Source organism: Platalea leucorodia (assembly GCF_965183815.1).
Source record: "Platalea leucorodia genome assembly, chromosome: 7".
In the NCBI taxonomy this organism is placed as follows: Eukaryota; Metazoa; Chordata; class Aves; order Pelecaniformes; family Threskiornithidae; genus Platalea; species Platalea leucorodia.
In genome coordinates this window covers 64,410,053-64,428,358 of record NC_138829.1, presented here as the reverse complement: position 1 = coordinate 64,428,358, position 18,306 = coordinate 64,410,053, and the positions used below count along the sequence as shown (strand labels likewise).

General features: G+C 43.4%; 1 protein-coding gene across 14 annotated transcripts; it reads left to right on the top strand.

Annotated features, from left to right (window-relative positions):
• The first annotated feature begins 470 nt into the window (after positions 1–470).
• Positions 471–18,288, top strand: TCP11L1 (t-complex 11 like 1). Of its 14 annotated transcripts, XM_082317458.1 has the most exons (12): positions 479–568; positions 1,105–2,135; positions 3,364–3,567; positions 4,354–4,519; positions 7,284–7,416; positions 10,420–10,540; positions 11,082–11,302; positions 12,370–12,506; positions 12,942–13,138; positions 13,497–13,678; positions 14,341–14,513; positions 14,719–18,288. In XM_082317458.1, exons 3-12 carry the CDS (start codon positions 3,565–3,567, stop codon positions 14,952–14,954), a joined length of 1,569 nt encoding a protein of 522 aa, XP_082173584.1. In that variant the 5' UTR covers positions 479–568; positions 1,105–2,135; positions 3,364–3,564; the 3' UTR covers positions 14,955–18,288. The 14 variants fall into 14 exon arrangements, with proteins under 14 accessions (XP_082173580.1, XP_082173584.1, XP_082173587.1 ...); XM_082317461.1 differs by lacking the exon at positions 1,105–2,135 and having other exon boundaries at positions 482–568; positions 3,368–3,567; XM_082317462.1 differs by lacking the exons at positions 479–568; positions 1,105–2,135 and adding an exon at positions 685–1,059 and having other exon boundaries at positions 3,368–3,567.
• Positions 18,289–18,306: the final 18 nt, after the last annotated feature.

The window sequence follows — 18,306 nt, the reverse complement described above, 5'->3', positions numbered from 1 at the left end:
TTGGCGTGAGCTGGAGAAGGTGCCTGTAAGTGGGACAGCAATGGAAGGCCGTGGCTTCTTTCCCTGGTTGCTCTTGGCCTAGGACACTGCCTTCCCTTGCTGGGTGGGTTTAATCTAAGTAGGGGCAGAGACCTCTGTATGGCTATGGGGGTGCAGCCCTCGCTCTGAGCGCCGCAGGGAGCTGCTCCTTGCTTTGTGACCCAGAGGCCGCCCGCTCCCCTCAAAAAGCAGCGGCGAGCCATAACACCGGGGTTACTCCCGCACCCTTGCTGCAGAGCGGTGCCCCCGGCCCGCCGCGCCTTGCGGGGAACGGCCCCGCCGGCCGCAGCGCGGCGGGCTCCCCTCCCCTCCCCTCCCCTCGCCCCGCCCCGGCGCGGGGAGGCGGCGGGGCCCGGCGCGGGGCGGGCCCTCGGGAGCCGCTCCCGCTCCGCTCGGCAGCCGCCGCGGCCCGCCCTGCGCTGGGGCTGCGCCTGCGGCCCAGCCTCGCACCGCCGGCCGGCAGCAGGGAGCCGGGGCCGGGCGCTCGCCCCGCCAGAGCCGGTGGCCGCGGCTCCTTCTCCGAGCGGCGGTAAGGCGGCGGCGGCGGGGCCCTGAGGCGGCGGGTGAGGCGGCTGGCGGCGGCGGCGGGGAGGCGCGGGGCCGGGAGGCCGCCGGGCCGCCGCGGGCCTGTGGCGGCGGGGAGGGCCGCGGGCCCGGCGGGGGCTGCCTGCGGGAGGGGGCCCGGGCAGCCCTGCCCCCGGGACCCGTTTGCTGGGGAAGGCGGCTGGGGTGCGGTGCTGGCCGAAGGAGGCTGCCACATCCCCTTTTCGCTCTGTGCCTTGCCCCTTTGGCGCCTGGAAGGCCAGACGCGTCCCCCGCGCTGCGCGGCAGGGGCTGGGCTTCCCTGTGGCCCCTGTACGAGCCGCGGTGGCACCTCTGCCTGGAGCTGCCGCCGCCGCCCCGGCTGGCAGCGCAGGGAGGGCGCCCGAAACTTCGGAACCCCCGTGAAAGTGTTGCAGGAAAATCGGTGCCCAGTGCCGGGGAGGGCAAGGGGGTGAATAGTAACGTCGCTGCTATGCGGTACGGTGTTTTTGTTACGGTACCTTGTGTGCTTTGTTTTGGTAGAGCCTGCTGATGGACCGGGACTTCCAGGGCCTTACACAGAACAGGTTGCAGACAGGGAGAACAGTAGAAGTTCACGAGCATCCCTTTTAATTTGGAAGAGGAGCAGAGGACGGGCCGTAGCTTCACCACGCAGAGCTGAGGTGCAGCTTGCCTTTTAGTGGATTACGAGGGAAAGTAGGTTTTGATGTGGCGGGTGAACAGAGGGAAGAGAAGGGAGTTCAGCATTGGAACAGAGCTCGAAGAAAGCTGGCCCTCAAGGCTTGTGTGTTTGGCCTGCAGGTAAGGGGAACTGTTGAGTCTTGCCTCAGAGCCACACTTCAAGTTCGGAGGAACTGCTTCAGTCTTGTGTGTACTCTGTAGAAGCACAGGGAAGTTTACTTAATGCTGGTGTGCATCAGATGATTTGAGGACCTTTGATGACAAGAACCCGTGGAAAATATTTTATTTAAATTTTAATGTGTTGGGTTTTCTCTTGCACTTCTGTTTTTACTAAAAATAAATTGAAGGAAAGTGCCAAGAAGTAGACTTTGTTCTATTAAGAGTCAGAATTGTTTCTGTGAAAGGAAAGATGATGATTGCGCTTTTGGAAGAGGTATTGTCAAGCTTGTTTACCCAGTGGAAAGAGGATTTGTTCTAGATGTGTTCTGGCAAATAATAGCAATAATCCAGCAGAAAAGAGTAGACTATTGCAAACTAAACAACTAAACCAACAAGTGTGCCCGTTTACCTCATCTGCTGAACAGTCATTTGGTGGAACGGCCCAGGATTTCTTGTGCCCGCTTTCCACAGGTGAAATAGGACTTTTTTTTTTAACAAATGGTATTTAAATGAAATTGCTTGTTCTGAGACTGTAGCTCCTGATCTGCCATTTTATGGAAAGCGATACTTTAGGACGTAGTCTGCGTGGTAGGAATGATGGCCTGATGGGCAAAGCTGAGGGTAGTAATCATGAGACCGATTATTGTCTTGGCCCTGTCATTTAGTTTCTGTGAGTCCTCAAGCAACTCAACTCACACCTCAGTTTCCTCTCTGTAAGTAAGATATATTATAATATTTCTCTGCGTTTCTAAAGGTAGTGAGGATAAAGTGCAGCGATAGATTGCAAGGCACTATCAAGTGTCATGTGCATTAAAGACCTAAGTGGGTCTTAGTTGAGTCATCTTTGTGCTTCAGGTTTTGACTTCAGGAGGATGCTTTGTGGAAGAGAATGGATAGGAGGAGCAACCGTCTAGTCTGGCTGAATGACTGTGGAAGCCTTTAGGATAACGCTTTTATTCTAGCCAAATTCAACAACACGTTTCCCTCCTCTGTTTAAGCAGTCGTATCTTATAATTTCTATTGCAGCTGGTGCTATGATTTTCTCTATTAACGGCTTCTTTATTAACAGAGCTACTCGTCCTCTTGCTGCTAGAGTGTTTGCAGTAACAGACCTTTTGTCCGCTAGACCGGAGATCCGCTTCTCCTGGAGCACGTCACTGGTTTCCCACCAGTGGTTTCCCACTGGTTTCCTGCTTGCATGCTGGTGTGGATGCCTTGCGTTACACCTAGCTGGCGGCTCTCTCTGCCTTAGTTAAAAGGGTGGCAGTGTGACTGCAGCTCTGCCCAGACTGCCACTTTCTTGTCCCAGCTGGGATTGTCTGTGTGTGTGAAGGGGGAGATGATCAAGCGTTTGGGGCAGGGGCGTCAGTGACTCTGTTCCACCTAGAGGTGGGGGCTAATGTATGTGTCTAACAATACCTGTACTGATGTCTTAGTTTCCCTATGTAATTTATCCCATGCTTTTTATGCTTTGTTTTCTTTTCTAAAATAGAAATCACACAGTGCTGTGGACAAGTGTTGCACGTTGTTGTGTATATCTCATGCATCTAGTAAGATGATGATCCTGAGTCATTGCTGTAGAACAAAACCATTTCTTATATGCACTGAGCTTTCCAGCTGTCCTGTAGAATCACATTGGCACAATCAATTTAAGCACTGATGGAGAAGGGTTAGTTATTACAGCTGTTGTATGAAAATAAAAAAGTCTCGGTGCTGCATTTTACATTTCTACACTGTTGCTTGCTTATGCTGCATCCTCTTCAGTGTAGTCTTTGACGCTGCAAGTATTTTTTCCTAGTTGCTGTGAGGTGCCTCCGGAGGCTGTATCTCTTGCTGAGAGCTTGTTTCTTTCCAATTTTGGAAGTGGGGATGATGGGATACCAGGTGAAAGAGAAAGTTGTTGTTTTTCCAAGAGCTTGCTTTTTTTTTCTCTTTTGAAAGGCAGACTCTTCCTGACTTACCATTTCACAGAACATCCAGGTTATTTAATTGAGTTAGAGACATCATATGCTCTCTAACAGATTTTTAGAAAACTGAAGTCTGAACAGTACCTTCCTGTATGATAGAGAGTTTTCAATGGTAAGATACGCAAATTACGTTCTTCAGAGGGAAATCTGAATACGAAATAAGCGAAGATAATGAATGGTGAGACATGCTTTTCTAATGGTCATTTTTTCAGTGTAACTTTGGGTACACCGCAGATATCTGTGATGTAATATAAATATTATTTAATATCTAATGTTTAATAAACTAATATTTTAAATACTATAACTGTTCATTACTGTCTTAATGTTTTTTTAAAAAAAATCCTGATATTTTATGCATAAATCATGATTCTTGCATGGAATGAAAATACAGAGTAGAATTTTATATTAATATCTCTCTGGTCCTTTTCCTGCTTCTTAATGCATTTGGATGTCTCCGAGTGAAAACTTTTTAAGTTCTGATCAGTTGGAGCAGATCATAGTTCAGGAGTGCGTTATGTTCAGAAACATATGTATGTTTTGTAGTGGGGAAATGTCTCGTTTGGCATAATCTTTCTGTAAAACATGTTTGTAATGCTATTCTGAAGGTATGTTTCACTGCTCTCTCATAAGCAATGCTAAGAACGAAAATTAAATATGTTTTTCTTTCTCATCTGTATGCATTATGGCAAGGGAACAGTTTCGGATTTTTGAGAACTTACTAGGAATGCAGAGTAATTAAATGGTAGCTGTGTTGAAAGCATCCCGTTTTGTCTAAGATGGGAAGTGAGTCACTGAGTCCAGGTCCCCTACCATTATGGGAATGACATCATATAATTCCTTATAAGATTCCTTTTATTCTTATTTTTTTCTTAATCTGGAGAACTTCCGGGGATGTTTTCCCACTCAGCCATGTCAGAAAATGCTTATTCATTCCCTTTTTCATCTTTTTTCTTTTTCTGAAAAGAACCAACTGAAAATGTCTCAGAATCCTGACAAGCCACATTCAAGTGAAGAAAAGTTGGGTGGTTTGGAGGATGGTCAAGAGGAGAGCTTGGACAACCTGGATCAGTCTATCAGAAAAAGAATAAGACAGAGTGCTCCAGGGTCACACAGAGATGATACACCGAAGTGTAAGCAAAACTGCTTTATTAAAAAAAAAAAAGTAAATTCTATAATTTTTTTGGTGGAGGCAATCATGGCATTTTATAGCATTCTGTGCAAGTTTGACTGTTTTGCAATTAAATATTGTGTGACTCCTGATCGCTTGCTTTGAAACTGTTTGTAACACCTTTCTGCCCATTTTGTTCTAGTACCTAATTGTTCACAATGACCGTGTTGCTCTGAGCCGCATACATCTTAGATACCCTTGCGTGTCTGCACTCACGGAAAGGATAAGCACTAGTCCAGTATATTCTAGCTGAACTGTTGCTGCTGTTTGCATTATCAGCTGAACCTTCTGGATTGTTGCAGCCTCTGTTTCTACTGCAGGGCAAGGAAAGCTGTTATCAACAAAGTAATGTCCTGTCGCCCCCCTCGCAATACAGATGGAAAGTTGTATATTTAATCTTAATACTGCTTCTCATGTCAAGCAGGACTGCATATTTTAAGTTTATTCCTAGGGCATGTTTTTCTTTGTCATTCTGCTTTTAACATGAGAATCTGGATGCAATATGGCTACCAATTATTTCTGGCAAATCTATAGATAAAACCAAGGGGAAGTTTTCTGGTCCCAGGGTTTCAATTCAAAGAGGCAGAATTGCTCAGATAACTTGTTCCAAATTTCTGTAGGGAGTGTCTCAGCATGTAACATTTTATTTGTTGCATTATTTTTATTTTTTTAATAGTGTTCATTATTACCTGAGGTTTAGTGTTTAGTGTCATGTTACACAGAGGAGATGTTCTGAGGGAGTTTATGTTCTTATGTCTTGCTGGTTGCCTGATAGGAAATGTGGTGTATGTATGGAGAGAGGCTATGAACACGTGAAAGTGAAATGCATAGCACAGTCTTGCACTGCATTGTACCACAAAGAAGTCGTTGGTCTCAAGCCCTCCCCTCTTGTAAGGGAGCAGATATAATATGAGAATGAAGTAACATGATTTAAGAGCATTCTTTGGTAAATGAAAGAGTCTTAGCTTTTAGTGCATCGACTGCTGAAGTGAAGTCATTTGGCAGTTGGACAAGAGCACTCTCATTCAGCTGTGAACTTTGTTGTCCTGCTAGTTCTTCTCAGAATATCAATCCTTGCTGTGTTCCCAGAGTCACTGTGCAAGATTAAGCTCCAAGCAGAAGGAAATAAGGGTTTAAGAGCACTATGCGAAAAGAGCAAGATGTTATTGAAAAATTAGCACATGGGAACCATACTGTATATACTTGGAACAGCTTTGAATGGCAGACAGGTGATGGACAGTTACTTTTAAAGGACCTTTTCTATGTTACTAACTTAAGTCCAATCAAACTGGATTATGAAATGAGGCAGACATGATAGTTTGCCTAAAACATATCTCAGTGAACCCAGTTTATGAAGATCCCTGGTTGGTTTCTTTCATTTTGAGAATTAGTATGTTGCTCCTACGCCCGGACTGTAGTGGAAGTGAATGAACTACAGAGAGGAATCGATCCATTAGGGCAATTCTGTTGTGGCTCTTTCTGCCCTTCTGCTCCGCTAGATGTTTTCTGGCAGAGCCGAGACGAACCTTGCCGTTCTTGTCTGCCTCGCCTGAGGACACTAGTGATCTAGCCTTCTCCTTTTTCTCGAATACCTGGACTGGGGAAGAGCTGTGGTGCTTCTCCTAGCTTTTGGCAAGGCATTGCAGAGCACACAGACACACTGCTTGCACTGATGCTAGCACAGCTAAGAGGAATCTTTACCACAAAGAATCAGTGGCAACAGGTTTCAGTTGGCTTCAGTGGGGATGGGATTACTCCCCTAACCAGCATGGCCTATGCCCTTGGCACCTTCTCTGCCTTTATGTTGACTTGTTTTTAGGGCTGTGACACTTCCTGCACAACAGCAATGCCAGTAGTGTCCCAGGAGGATGCTATGTAGTCCAGAACAATTAATTCCCACTGCATCCAGCAAGCAAATTAAGTTTTCTGAAACTGTCCCTGTCCCTCTTCTACCTTCTAGATTTCTACAGTCAGTCACTACCTTTGTCTCCTGCCTAATGAAAACTGGCCTGTTTTTTCAGGTTTGGCGCTTCCTCCTACTCGCTTGTATGCCCCAGGGCCCAATTTTAAGCTGCTTGTTCATCTTTGTCAGTCCCAAATGCCTGCCAGAGGAAGGTCTTAGGCACTGGTGCTGGGACTAGGTCTTGGATGTCCTTTGTCACTTGGATGGTGTCCTCTGGGGAAAAAGAGTTTGGAGAAGTGCCAGTTGCACTGGAAATAATGAGAATAATTAGCTACTAGTATGTTATTGCTTAATGTTAATGGTGGTTTGTTTGCTGACTGCTTTAGAGATGAAGTCACTTCCTTGAAAAATCTAAAATTGAAATGGCAACGTGCACAATAATTGGGGAAATAGTGTAGTGAAAATACTAGTATTTTTAATGATTTCTTCCTACAGTATGGAGAAAGATGATATTAAGCAATCCTAAAAAGGTGGGGTTTTGGGTGTGAGGTTTGCTTTTGGTTTTTAAAAGAGTTTGGTGGAACTTGGAAGCAATTGACATACTGAGCCCAGAATATCGACCTGGGTTCACTCCTTTGTTTCCTGTAATACTCCAAACCTGTGTCATCTGCCAGCTGGGAAGAGGAAGGGAAGGAAAGGAGAAGAATCTTCAGATGATACTGTCTTCTGGCCCTTTGTACTGTCAAGAAGGTGGAAAGGGTCCAAAAATATCGGCAGACTTTTTTCCACAGATAACTGTCTGACAGTTTAATTTATGTTGCAGCTAGTCCTCCTCGGCCTGTGTCAATAGAAGAGCTCATGGAAACAGCTAAGGGAGTAACCAACATGGCATTAGCACACGAAATTGTTGTTAATGGAGACTTCCAGATAAAACCAGCCGAATTACCAGAACACAGGTAAGATTGTTACCAAACAGATACATAAATTAAATTTGCATTTGTAGAACTGCAGAACAGCTCTAGTGGGTCAGGTAAGGGCTCTGGCTAGTATCTTGTCTGGCAGTGCCTGACATGAGATAGGAAAGAGCATAAGAAGAATGTAAGCATGCAGTTCTGCTTCCTCAGAAATGCGTGTGCGTGAAAGTTGAACCTCTTGGAGTAATTGTTTGGGTATGTGTGGTGCGAATCCCGGTGTGGTGTGGTTTCTGTTGGTGTCCCCTTGTCCCAGGAGCCTGAGACTGCAGTCCTCTGAATACCCAAGTCTAGCTGCAGGTGCAGGTAGTGCTCTTAGCATCTTTTAAGCTTTCACTGCCTGTGGGAGTAAGATGGAACTGATCATTTAGCTTTTTCTGAACCTAATAGTTTCTCCAGGGATTTTTTTGGGAAGAGATTCTTGTGTTTTATTAGGTTAGTTCTTTCTCCTTTTAACTTTGAAGTCTTTCCTTCTCATTCTGACCTACAGTAATTCTATCCCCTGCTGAGAGGGGAGAGGGAGAACAGAAGGGGCCTTGATGTCTGGTCGCATATTGGCCAGCGTAGCTGACCCAGTTCTGATGTCTGGTTGCGTATTGGCCCGCGTAGCTGACCCGGTCCTGTCGACGGATGCTTCATCTGCTGTTCCTTTGTCTTTCACGCACAGAGGGATGTGGCTGACTGTGTTTCCTGGGTTAATTTGTGAAAGTTGAGTGCATATTTCGTGGAAGAAACTGGGTCCACATTGGAACCGGTGTTGTCTGCAGGTGTCTATGTTTGAGAGAGACCCCAAAGCACGTTACCTTCACGGGTGCTGCAGGAGAATATGCTACGGATGGCTCTTAAAAGACTGGCATTGGTTGTCCTCTATGGAACGTGGTCATACTGAGACAAAAGGTCTGATGCCCATCTCCACCAAAACAAGGTGACAGTGGTTCCCGTTAGCATTAGTAATGAGGGGATGTTGCTTCGAACTAGAATCAGCCCTGACTGAAAAGGCGGTAATGGGAACAGTCTCATCTTCCTTTCTCACCTGGACTGACACCAGCGTATTATACCAGTGGTGTTTTATTAATGGCTGTGGACTGCTAAACAATAGTAACCAAAGGAAATGTGCTCATGCTATTAAACACACTGAACCTTGTGGTTCCAGCAGGAATTGCCTTTGAGTAAGGGTTGAATGGAGCAGATGAAGGTCTTTGCTATACTTTGTTCCCTTGTCTCAGCCTCCGAGTTGGTAGGAAACAGAATCGTGGCCCCCTTAAATGTTAGGTAGACCCAGGCAGTGTGGTCCAGCCCTCCTTTGTTGCCTCACTTGCAGGTTGCGTGCAATTCAGTTGTGGTCCCATGAGCTGGGACCTGTCTCTAGCCTGCGCAGATGCTGCCTCTGAAGCAAGCGTTTGGAAAGCACGCCTGAGACATGCAAAGCTCGTTCTCCCCATTCTATGTTATATCTTCTCTCTGCCAGCATCTTTTGGGGGAACTTCCATCAGGTGTTTTCTGCTCGGCAGTTGAAGGCTGAGAATAAATCCTTCATCTAAAGTCCCACAGTTAAGAGAGTGCTGTTCCATTCAGTGTCCACTTCTGCTCCGTGTTCCTTCATGTGAACTTCTCACGTGAAAGTGTGCTGTGATAGTGGATAACCTTTCTGGTATGCTTTAGTGGCATAAAATTGATCTCAGCGTTTTTCAGGGAAGAAGGATTTTAGCATGTTTTCTTTTTTCCATCCTTTCTACTTTTCCCACCCCCTTTAAAAAAAAAAAAAAGAAAAGGGAGGGGAAGAACTGGGGACCTATGCTGGACTTTGGAAAGTTGGATACCTTTGCTCACTGATGCTGAGCAGTGGCTGTAGTTGTTCACCAGAGTGGCTGATTTGCATCTCTTCACCTGATCACAGAAACAGAGGTACTGCAGAGGTCACCTTGCTCAGGAGTGCCTGGGCGTTGTGACGGGCCAGGCCTGCTTTAGTGCCAGATCCCTGTATTTGGCTTTTGTGAGGGTTATGCGTACAGCTATTTACCACCCAGAAAAGAAAGAGCAGTCCTTCAGATTTTGCTTGAAACGGGACTCTGGAATCTTCCTTGGATTAAATATTTTGTGTGTATAGCTTAGAATTCCCGGCAGCTTGAATGTATGAGTAGGCAAGTGGCTGGAGAAGCAAGCAGTTGTGACTGTATCTGCAGCTGTATGCCCTGTCAGTAGAGCACGTAGTGGCTGCTCTTAGAGGGCCACGGGGCATACGTGCCCCTGGGCGCTGCCGGAACCTCAGCCGCACACGGAGTCAGAGCCTTGGGAATCTGGTGTTTGTTGTGGGCGTTCTTTGTGTGCGCACATGTACGTGTGAGCATTTTACTTCTTCGGTGTTGAAGTTAAACCTGGTGTGAACAGGAGCCTGCCTGCTGAAGAAGAGTAACTTCAGTATTTTGAATTAGGAATTGGAGTGAAGCAGTGGAATTCAGTTATTTTTTTACACAAACTGAACTGGGCTCTTATCTCAGAGTAGTTGCAATATTTATGCATTGAAATGCAGAAGCTTTTGTGTCAGGGAAGTTACTTCATTTCTGTTAGGTTTACTTGATGAATTTTTCTTAGTAGAATTGCATTTCCTTAGGCTTTTGAAAGGAACATGAATGAACTGGTCTTTTGAAGACAAGCTGTAATTTTTGTGATTTCTTTTTTTTTTTTTTCTCCCAATTGTTTACTTTAGAGGTAGCATATGATAGGTACTTTCAAGGATTTTAATTTGTAGCTGCCTTTGCTTGTGTGTAACCCTGTATTAAGATATAAGCCATTCCAAATCCTGTGTCCAGTTTTTCTTGCTTTTCTGGGTAACTCAAAATGACAGATCTCTTCTCTTTTAATCGTCATATATTCATTATTGCATTATATTCATATTATTACATGCTGTTCTTCAGGAGCTGCACGTTATCTATGTAAGGTGGTGCAGAGACAAGTATCATTTTTTTAACTGGTTATATTTACCCACAGCTTAGAAAAAAAAGTAAGAGATATTGTGCATAAAGCTTTCTGGGATTGTCTGGAAGCGCAGCTAAAGGAAGATCCACCAACATATGATCACGCAATTAAACTATTGGGAGAAATTAAAGAGGTAAGATGATGTGATATCAAGGTAGCTTATTGAATTTGTGTAGCTGCATTGATATGAATGGGCAAAAGTGGTTGAAGTTTGGCTTTTCATAAAGGACTCTCTTGATCTTTTTCATTACTATATCATTGTCTGTGAACGTATATAAGTTGTATAACCCCAGAGGAGAAATTTGAATGTAAAAACAAATGCAAAACCATGTAAGATGAATAAAAGGTAAGTAATGCTAGTTTCATAACTGCAAGCTTCCTTCATGTTATGATAGTGGTATTAGTTATGGAATCAATGAGATGCCGCAGCACTGGGCTGACAAAGCCAAGTACAATAGTCTTAACGTGTGATCTGTACTACAGAGTGTTTGCCACTTAGTAACTTCAGTATCATACAGAATGGGATGAAACACTTGGAGTTGGTTAAAAAAAAAAAAAGGAGATTCCGCTTGTAAAGGGCAATTAGTTTAAATAAAATTGGTTCAATAACTGTTGTGATCCTTGTAGTCTTTGATGTGTAGAACTAATGCACTGTTTAAAACTTTCCATTTCAGAATCTCCTGTCTTTCTTGTTGCCTGGTCATACTAGACTGAGAAGCCAGATTACAGAAGTTCTTGATCTGGACTTGATAAAACAGGAGGCAGAGAATGGGGCCCTTGACATCTCTAAGTTGGTTGAATTTGTTATTGGGATGATGGGGACTCTCTGTGCTCCAGCTCGAGATGAAGAAATTAAGAAACTGAAAGATATTAATGAAATAGTTCCTCTGTTCAGGTACTGAAATAGCATTTATTAGTCACGTTGAGAGTCCCTTAAATAATCTCAGATGTGTGTGTGGGGTTCCAGCGGGGTAACCTGCAAATCTTTGTAGGAAAAAAGAGCGATAGGGAAAGGGATATAGCTGTGGGTGCGAAGGGGAGAGATGCTCCAGAAGTCTTTAACAAGGACCGTCTTTGTTCTGGTGAATTGGGGTATTTGTCTGGCTCCTGCATGTCACTGAAGGACATTTTCTTAAATGCCAAATGCATATAAGCCTTAAGATAGCAGCTGAATGGTCAGTTTGTGTCAGAATTTAATATCAACAGCAGAAGGGGGAAAAAAGCAAGCAGGAGCATAGGAGAAAGGTATTATTGTTCTCCATCCAGTTCTTCCTTTCCCCCCAATTTGAGCTCTCTTTACCCCCCACCCCACTCCCTGTATAATATCCTTTCAGTTCTAGAGGGAGTGTACGTACCACACCTGGGAGCACAGAGGCTTCTGCTTCGGCACCATGTTCTCAGTTGAACAGCTCAAGGTCTCAGTAGTCAGAAGAAATTTCATTAACCTTGTTGTTTTCTAATTTGATAAGCTTCCAAGAGTTCAGGATTGACTTGGCAGAAATATTGCCAGCAGGAATTAGGTTGCTTTGAAATGAAGTTTTTTTTTCTTTGGGTTTTTTTGGTGGTTCCCCCCCATCTGATTATTTCTTTCCCACTGAGGTTGGCTTTATAGGCTGCCAACAGAGATAGTATGCAAACTTGGAAATCCAGATGTCGTTTTATGTATTCAACATACGATGTTGCACATCCTGGGAAATACCATCTATGGAGCTAGTAAAGTTAATTCCATGGAGGCTTTTTTACAGGAGAGCAAGTTTTAGTTCCTACTTGGAAGAGGCGTGCATGCATGTACATGCTTGCTCAAGCTTTCTCTCTGTCTCATGCTCTTAAATTGTTAAGCACCCTGTTAATGTTTCCCATGCATGTTTTTGCTCTTTCCTTAGACAATCTGTAATAAATCTTGTAAATAGTACCTCTTAAAGATCTGCAGCCTTGAATAACTTTTTCTGTTTGTTTGTTTAGAGCAATTTTCTCTGTATTAGACCTAATGAAAATGGATATGGCAAACTTCGCTGTCAGTAGTATTAGGCCAAAATTAATGCAGCAGTCTGCTGAATATGAAAGAAAGAAGTTTCAGGAGTTTCTTGAGAAACAGCCAAGTATGACTTTGTTCCTTTCTTTCTTCCCCTCTGACCTCCCAGTAAACTGCGTGTCTTTGCTTGTAGATCATGAAAAGAAATCAGACTTTTTTGTAAGTTCTAGAATTTGTATGGTAAACGGCAGCTTGCGCCCCAGAACTGTGGTTTGAAAAAATCTGCTGGAACAACAGTTCTGCACTTAGTGTGCTGGTGTTCAGTTTTATTTCAATACAGTGTAGGGCATAATTAGCTAGCATCATCTCACCTCCAATTTCCTGTAGCTGTGTGGTTTTCATTTTGTTTTAGATGTTCTGCTTAATGCAATAAATGAAATGCATGTCAATAACTGGGTATTAATAATAGTAACTAACGGGATTATTTGGAAATTACTGATGGAAAACCCTGACTTTGAAAAGGAATTTTCTTAACAAGATTTTTTTTCCCCTGCTCTTCCAGATTCTTTAGACCTTGTCACAAGGTGGTTGCAAGAAGCAGCAGATGATCTTGCAAAGCAGAGATGTAAAATGTTGCCTCCCCACTGCAGTGCTGATGGTGCCGCTGGTGGAGCTTCCGCCTTGTGCTCCACTGCTGTACAAAATCAAGCCTATCTGAAGCTCCTAAAGTGGGATCACGTAAACAGGCCTTTTCCAGAAGTAGGTATTTAACAGAAAAATTGATTTCTGTGCTTGGTCTGCTTTTCTATTTCTGGGATATAACAGAAGCTGTTTGGATTTGTAGCCTTGCAACAAGTACAATACTAAAACATTTATCTCTTGATTGAGAGCTCTTGTAGCTCTTCTAATAGGTACTTCTTTTTCAGTATTGAAACTCACTTAGTTGGAAGAGAGGAGTTAATTCTTCTCATTTCGTTCCTGTTACTCACCTGCTGAGCACATGTTGCTCTTTTCTGTGTCTTTGTCTTGCCTTCAGTGCGGTGAATCGGTCGGCATCACGCCGTCACTTCACCGCCCAGCATTCTGACTTACTTTGTGCTGGCCTCATTCTTCGCAGACGGTGCTAATGGACCAGGCCCGCTTCCAGGAAATACAGCTGGAGCTGGAGCAGCTCCTCTTGACTGGGACCGTCCTTCTGGTCACCTTCAGCGCAGCAGGCTCGGCGCTCGTTGATGTGCCTGGGTTTGCTGAGAAAATCAAAACCATTGTCAAGGTGCTGCTGACAGGAATGCATCTTCCGTGAGTATTGAATAATCCTAGTCACGCAGAGGCAGGTGTAGTTCTGTTTTCACCCTAGTAAATAATCAATTTAAGCCTCTCTCTGGCTGTGGACTGCAGAATATGTAGAGGAAGTGATGAGGGCTTTTTATGAGCCCAGGCTGACAATTTTTATTCAGCTTGCTCAGACAGAACTGTCTTTTCTTGCTCCGTTCTTTTCTGATACCTACATGCTCCTTTTTTCAGAGTATGTTTTTCATGATGCCTGGTTGGCACATGCGAGTGCAAGCAGCTAACCGTGCCTGCAGCTTGGGCCGGGCTCCCTCGAGAATTCGAGCGGGGTACAGTAAGCCGCTTGCAGATGTAGAATGATTGCTGTGCACGTTACGGGTTGCTAACTGTTTGTTGCGTTAGTCAGAGCTGTCTGCATAGGTCAGCTCTTATTTGTATGGATTGTTCAGGCTGGAAATCTTTAATGTCATCCTACCTTCTTGTTTCATATCTCAACTTTATTTTTCATATATATAGAATGTATTATTCTTTATAGTGCTGGCTTTATCTAGATTATGCTTCTTCCATTACATTTGATAAATAAGGCAACTATAATTGGATAGTTTGTCTTTAAAGTGAAAAAAAGTGAATAACTAATACAGCTAAGTAATGCTCTACTCCACGTTCTCTAGCTCCTTTAACCTGCAGGAATCTTTGGCTACCATCGGCGAAAAGGTGTGTGCTGAAGTTAACAGCTGCCTCTCCCAGCATGGGTTTACACCATTCTCAGCAGAGAGAGAGACCGGACTTAAAGGACAAATCCAAGCAGTGGCCAACCCGGATAACACCATATGCAAGCTAATAGGTATGCTTTGACAAAATGCTCTGTTCTCAAGTGACCGCTCGTCTGTCTTTGTAGAACTGTTGGTGGCATGTCATGCATGGTTCCTCATTTAATGTTTCAACTGTTTACTACGTTCAGGCTTTCTGTATTTTATATGAGATTACACTATTTCTAATTGACTGCCTCTTTTGAAAACAAACCAAAACCCTTGGTCCAATTTTTCCAGATTCTCGAATCGAAAAGTTTCTGGAGAATTATCTTGCATCTAGTCACCAGAAATCATTACCTGCTGTTCCTGGAGGATTAGGCCCTATTCAAAGAGAGCTGGAAGAGATTGCTGTCAAGTATGTTCGTCTTGTCAACTACAACAAAATGGTCTTCAGCCCTTACTATGATGCAGTCCTTGGCAAAATACTGACTAAGGAAGAATCCCAGCTTGTAGGGGAGTCAGGAGAACCATAAAACCAGTTTGTATGCTACCAATACGGTGTTGTCAGCTATCTTGAAAAATTGCACCAATATTTGTCTAGGAAAACAGCTTTCCATGTAAATACCAGTTCCTTTGAATTCACTAGTGATGATTGACTAGGAAAATACATGAGATGCAAAAGGGGTTCTGAAGTAAATGATGAGAGAGGTGCATTTTTAATGTAAGTATGCAACCTGGGGGGGATGTCTTGGTAGTTTTTCTGGCTGCAATTTTTAGATTTTTGAGCTGATGGACAAGTTTAGGACTTTTGAGCTGTAGGACAAGTTTAAGAAACAAACTTTGTATTTAAGTGGCTCATTTTAGGGCATTTTACTCTAATTTACCGTGAATTTTGTTTAATTAATCCAGAGCAGATTAGCAACAGTCCTTTCCAGAAGGGGTGATTTGGCTTTAAAACAATCTTTCTTTAAAGATTTAAGAAGAAAGCTAACATTCTAGATAAGAGAAACTTTAACAGGCAAAAAGCAAAGCCAAACAGCACTTTATTGTAACATTATGGTTAGTACGGTAGGCTAGTAGTTTTTTCTGCATTTTACAGCATTTTTAATAGCATTATTTTGCTGTTTACCTGCAGATGTTACAAAACACATAATATATTTTTGTAGCGAATTTTCTGGTTATTGGGTAACTGTCCTCTGCTATGTACAGTACTTACAAAGGTGGCAATCTTATAGATTGCAGCTGTATTTATCTCTTGTAAAGACTTCAGAAGGGCAGAGCTAAAATGTTTTGATAAAAGTGGCATTTCTTACCTTTTGTTTGCTAGTAGTTTACTCCTTTTTATGTGAAATACTAATTTTAAAGTAAACCTTTGTCATTTTCAGAAGGTGGATTTAAAGCGTGTGCAACTTTAGGCTGAGAATTTTACTTGTTTTTTAAAACTACAACTGGAGATGGTTGCATATTCAATCACGTCTTCAAAAACATCCAGGAAGTGCAGAGCACTATCGGAAGTATAAGTGATTTTAATGTACTGTGAGAAGTGAATGATTTCATGTTAGTTTGAATATACAGGGAATATTTTCAGTAGACGATTTTTTTCACTTTGTAGAGGTGTTCTTGAAACTTAAAATATTTGTAGGTGTTGAATTTAATTAGTTACATGTTGTATAGATGAGTGTTCACAGAAGAGCTCAATGATCTTACAGCCTTATTGCAACTTCAGGCTCAGCTAGGAGGTAAGTACATTTGAAATTTTCCTCTAGTTGAGCGCAACGCTGTATTACAGTAATCAAAATTTGATGGTTTTATGAAAGCGAAGTTCATAGTTATAAACAGTAAGCGTCCCAAGTACTAGCCTATTCAAAATAGGATGAATTGTCTTCTTTCTTTAAAAAAAAAAAAAAAAAAAAGTTAAGTAAAATAAATAAATGAAAGGGCCCTTTTACTGCTAACATCCAGGTTCATTTTGTTAATCAACTAGCCAACCAAAAGACCAGAACTTCTGGAAGGAAGCACCTGATCGTGACTCAGTGTTGATGCTTCCCTTTCAGCGTCAGCCTGGATATAGCTGCACTAACTGTGAGTGTGGAGGAAGGTGGGATAAGTAAGACCTTTTATTCCGTATTAGCCTATGCAACTATAAACCAAATCTTTTCTCATTCATTACAAACCCCCTTCCCCCAGGGGTAAAAAAACCCACCAAAACCCTGTAAGAGATCACAGCTCAGACAAGTGATTTTTCTCTCGGCTAAATGGACTCAAATAGTAAAATGGATGTCTGTCTGCTGAATCTTTCTTTGAGAACTCAAAAATAAGTAGGTTGGTTAGCCAGAAGAAAAAGTTCTGAGTAGGTTTTTGGTGTGGTCTATTTCATTGTTTGAATCAGCAAAGGATACTACAGAGGTCTTCAAGATTGCTGCATCTTGGTTATTAGCGCAGGATCCACCTCAAAATACAGCCTAGAGCTCTGCAGCTCCAAAAAATGAATTCAATAGTCTGCGTAACAAGAGAGCTACCAGAAACATTATTGCTAGAGATATAAAAAAAAAATTAAATAACCAAGACAAGGCTGTTTTCGTTTTTGTTAAATGAGACTTGCAGAAGTTATAAATTCCTGCTGTTCCTTTATAGTTCAGCGTTGCCTAGAAGCTGCCTTTAAAGGCCCCTGTTGAATTATGCATACTACAAACATTTAGAAGCTGTAGGGGATGATCTGAAGGATGTGGGGAGGAACAACATCATGGTGAAACAGACTTCGAAAAGGCTTGGAAAAGTACGTGGCTGATGCTAGAAGGAATGGGGCCGCATGATCAATAGATACAATTGTACTTGCTTAATCTAGGAGATGGCTGCTCCCAGGTCTGGAATTCAGGGTCCAGATGTCTGGGACGGCCACCTCCTGCTTACTCCGACATCGAAGCATGGACTGTGCTGCCACTAGTGCGTGCGTGTTGCTGGCAGGGTCGATACAGTACGGCCCGCCTCGCCTCGCCGGAGGGCTTTGATCCTAAGGCTTCGTGTAGAACAGAAGTGCAGTACCCACCTCTGGCTCCAGCCGCACCGCTGGGGGTGCACGCGGTGGGAACGAGAGAACACCTAAAGAGACTGTAATAAATCGCGTTAGTGATTTTCTCAGGTTGGTTTTTTAATTATAGTGGTTGACAAAGAGTTTCTCTACAGCCTCTTTAGAAGACATAGGGAGACAGGATTAATGGCAAAGCAAAAAAGGAGTTCTCGGATTGACAAGGCCAGACCCCACCTCCCTGTGAGCACTTCCGTGGTCGTACGCGAGCCGTTTCCCCTTTCAGCCTGGTAGAGAGGAGCGGGGCCCTGCAGCCACCTGCGCTGCCGGTGCCAGGGCTGGTCTCCAGCTTGTCCGAGACCTGCCTGTGGCCCACGGGCCTTCCCACGCTCTTGCCAGAGGGCAATTCTGAACAGTCACTTACAAGTTAAAATCTAAAGTATGCATAGAAGCTGCTTCGAAAGTTCATATAGTGTTTTTGTTAGCTTGTTCGAAAATAACAGGTTAAACTACGTAGCTACTATAGTAACGTTTAGCTTTGTACATTACCTGGAAGACCAATGCAGTTATCCAGGAACAGGTTGTGTTAGCTAGTGCTCCTGGACAATCCACGTTAGAAATATGTACCGAGTTTGTCTTACGATGCTGTCTTCTTTAAACAGTCATGGAATTACAAGCAAAAGTATACTGTATCCTCTAGAAAAAGTGGAAAAAAAGCTAATTCTAATATGTATGCTCTGATCAATTTCCTGTGATGGTCTTATTAACATCGCTTTTGAAGTGGCTGAGTAATATTTAAGAAGTAACTTGTTGTGTTTGAATAAAACCAGAATGAGGCATGATGTTATGGATATCCTTTT

Coding starts and splice junctions, on each gene's coding strand:
- TCP11L1 (XM_082317449.1), top strand. CDS start 4,309: ATGCTTATTCATTCCCTTTTTCATCTTTTTTCTTTTTCTGAAAAGAAC. Junction 12,507..12,941: donor GTTTCTTGAGAAACAGCCAA/GTATGACTTTGT, acceptor CTGCTCTTCCAG/ATTCTTTAGACCTTGTCACA. Junction 13,139..13,496: donor TAAACAGGCCTTTTCCAGAA/GTAGGTATTTAA, acceptor CATTCTTCGCAG/ACGGTGCTAATGGACCAGGC.